Below are 3,411 nucleotides of genomic sequence, written 5' to 3'. Positions count from 1 at the left end.
CTAGGGTGTCTTATAATAGGGACTAGGGTTACCCTCATAATATGTATGTGCTATCTAGAAATTTTATAGTCATCGAATTCTATTTATAAATTACATCCAATGTGTTTCATTAGAATCAAGAACAATTCTAAACCTTGTTACTCTGCATTAAAATTTGGTAATTTTTTAACTTTATCCCATATAATATAACTTATAATTAGAACCAAAAAAAATTTTTTTTGCCTTACTAATAGGATTAGATGAGTATTTTATAAATCATTATATGCATGGACTAACCAATTTAATTTTGATTGCCGGCAAAAAAAAAAAATTTAATTTTGAGGATTGCCAGATTTTAAATGAAGAAAAAAGAGAACTTTTAACTAAAAATAGCCTTTAAATCTATTTTATCATCACATGTCCATTCATAGACAGATACTTCCCCGATCCTACTATTGCAGAGTACTATTATTAGAGAAAATATATAATTAAAAGACTATTACACCTAGCTACTATCTCTATGTCTATCCTAGTCCACATTTATTTCATTAATTAAATAAAATGGTTACTTAAAATTAATTACATGTTAATCATCTGAGTCTCCCCGGCTTTCTCATTGTGCTTCTGTTGCTTCTTCATGTTGATGTACAACCCATACACATAAGAGCAGAAACCCCACATGCACAGCGCGGTGGATATAGCCTTCACCCCGTCAAATCGATCTTTGAAAACCGCCACGCCTCCGACGACATTCATTGCCAGCAACGCCGTCATGCAGACCCCTCCGGTGATCGACGACGTCAAGAACACCATCCCCGCCGTTCCCATGAAGCACAGCTGCCACGTCACCACGTTCGCCGCCACCGTCGCCCAGTAAACCCCTCTCCCTTTGTCGAAAACCCCTTCGCTCTCCGCCTTCATCTCCGAAAACCCACCGTCTGACGCCATTCCGACCACTGCCAACACCGTCGCCGCAATCTCCATTATCAGCTGCATTTCCATCACCATTTCGTAGCAGTACACCTTCCTGTAAATCTTCTCCATCACCGGCAAATACAAAGCGAACAATAAACCTGCACCGATGGTACAGAAGAATCCGACGAAGTATTTCTCTTTCGTAAGCCCTTCTGGCTTCTCGTTGCCAGAATCAATGGCGAGAAGGAAGGAGCTAATAGTGAGGAGGATAACACAATTGAGATTCGAGAAAGTGATTTTCTGCTTCACTATGATCACAGAAAGGATGAGATTGAAAACTAACTGAGAAGAAAGAAGAAGAGCCGAAGTTGAAACTGGAAGAAACGAATTACCCCATGAGAATAACAGGTTGTTTAATCCCAACATAAGCCCAACAAAAACCGACAGAAACAAAAGCTTCGCGTTGAAATCAGTAAAAGGTTGTCTCTTTGTGAGTTTGAGAAGATAAGGAACCCAAATTGGAATGATCAACAAAGGAAAACCAGCAGATTGAACCCAAGTAGAGACCCATCTGCTTGAACCTTTGTGAATAAAATAGTACTTTGAGAGCAAACTGGAAGAAACAGAACCCACAAAGAGGAAAAAGTAATTTAAGATCAAAAGGGGCATATACCTTTTGTTGCTACTGGATTTATCATCGGCATGCAGGTTCATCACTTCTGAGTTTGAGGTATGGATAATGGTTACTCGATTCTTGTTCGATGGAGAAAGGGGTTGTAACTCTTGACCTTCTTGGTCAATAATGGACTCAATGTCGTAGGTTTTCGATGGAACCTCCATGAAAGAGAAAGGTGAAGAGACTGGGACGGATCGAGGAGGGTGAGAGGGAGGCTGTTTCTGCTTGGAATGGTGAAGCTGATGTTAGCTTCTTCTCTTTTTTTGCAAAAGGTCAATGAGAGAGAGGTTACAACACTTTGTCAATTATGCCTTTTGGCTCGATGCAGCCTTTATTTATGATGGTGGATGAGAGTTAATTACTTTCTTTTTATTAGTATCCAAATTAAAGAAAAAGTTATTGCATTTTTCATGAATAACTTCCAAATTAAAGAAAAAGTTATTGCATTTTTCATGAATAACTTTGGATTCTTTTTAATTTTTCATTAAAAAATTTACAGTTAGTTTAAGAAAAATATCACTACTTAATTTTGTACAAAGCTAGTTATCGATATTTTGAATTATCGAATCAAATTCGAGCATTGCTATTAAGAGTAATTCTAACAAAATGTTGATTACATTCACATAGACTCAAACTAGATATTTCATGTTTAAGTAGTCGAGAGTTTTTCTTTTTCAATCGAAGCAATGCATAATTAATTTGGAGGATCTAAATACTGAAAATCATTTTATATTTTAAAAAAATAAAAAAAATTTGAAGGGCTTAATTTTAAAAAAAGAATTGGACATTTACATCAGTCAATCAATTAGTACTTATACTAATGGTACAAAAAACCTAGTGAGCATATTAGTGACACAAATTTATTGAAGATCAGGAGTGGACTCGTTTTCCGCCCTTTTCCCATTTTTCATTGACCGTCGTTGATTTTTCTTGAGGCTCGAACCTGGAAAACTATGGGTTCCCCTTCTTTTATTTTAGTTTGTTTTATTTTTTTGGCTAAAATTTTGAGGAAGAGAAGCAAAGAATCCAATAACCATAATTAGTCATTAATATGGAATCCAAATTCAATTAATAACACGACCTTTCATCTTTTTTATTTTTGAAAATTTTTTAAACATATTTCTTCCTTCTTTACAAAGTCTTGCTCCCCGTTTTTTTCATAAAATATAAATAAGGAAATTAAATACATAAAACATTAGTTAGAACAATTTAAGGACAATAAATATGTAAAACAAGTATAGGTTATTTTTTAAAAACACCATTATTTATGGAAAAGATAGTTTGAAGAGAGAATAAGCGAAAAAAATTGGGGGAAATGAGTGGGAAACAATGGATGAGAAAGACATATACTATGAGTAAAAGTAAAAAAATGGATTAAATATTTAGACACCGTCAAAGTATAACTTATAATAAAAGAATATATCCATTTAAAATTGTAGCTTATAAAAATTAACGAAGGAAGTGTATCATAGGGAAAAAAAACACATATAATCAAGAAGGAAACAAAATCTATACAATCAGAGTTACTTTTTTATTCATTTAATTTATCTTTCATTTAATGTCATTTTATTTTAAACCTTAACTACCTTTAAAATTTAAATTAGGATTTATAAATAGCAAAGGAGGAAGATTTTAACAGGAAATGCCTCCGCTGGGGGAAAAAATCAAAAGGAAACTCCCATGGTGTGCATTTTAGGAAAAACTTAGGTCAAGTTGCTTATATTTATTATGTCAAATTTTTTAATTACACATGGCTATTATGTTATGTGTTTTTTCTTTGTTTAACATGAATTTATACTTAAATGATATTAAAGACCAATATTTTAAAAATAGAACACATG

The 3,411-nt window shown here is 33.6% G+C and overlaps 1 protein-coding gene across 1 annotated transcript; it reads right to left on the bottom strand.

Annotated features, from left to right (window-relative positions):
- Window positions 1–558: 558 nt before the first annotated feature.
- LOC114754647 (probable purine permease 4) lies at window positions 559–1,596 on the bottom strand. The gene has a single exon (XM_028943440.1). The coding sequence runs from the start codon at window positions 1,561–1,563 to the stop codon at window positions 559–561; it is 1,005 nt and encodes a 334-aa protein (XP_028799273.1). The 5' UTR covers window positions 1,564–1,596.
- Window positions 1,597–3,411: the final 1,815 nt, after the last annotated feature.

This window comes from Neltuma alba, unplaced genomic scaffold, assembly GCF_004799145.2.
Source record: "Neltuma alba isolate B1F8T4 unplaced genomic scaffold, ASM479914v2 tig00010174_pilon, whole genome shotgun sequence".
In the NCBI taxonomy this organism is placed as follows: domain Eukaryota; kingdom Viridiplantae; phylum Streptophyta; class Magnoliopsida; order Fabales; family Fabaceae; genus Neltuma; species Neltuma alba.
This window is presented reverse-complemented; position numbering and strand designations above follow the sequence as displayed.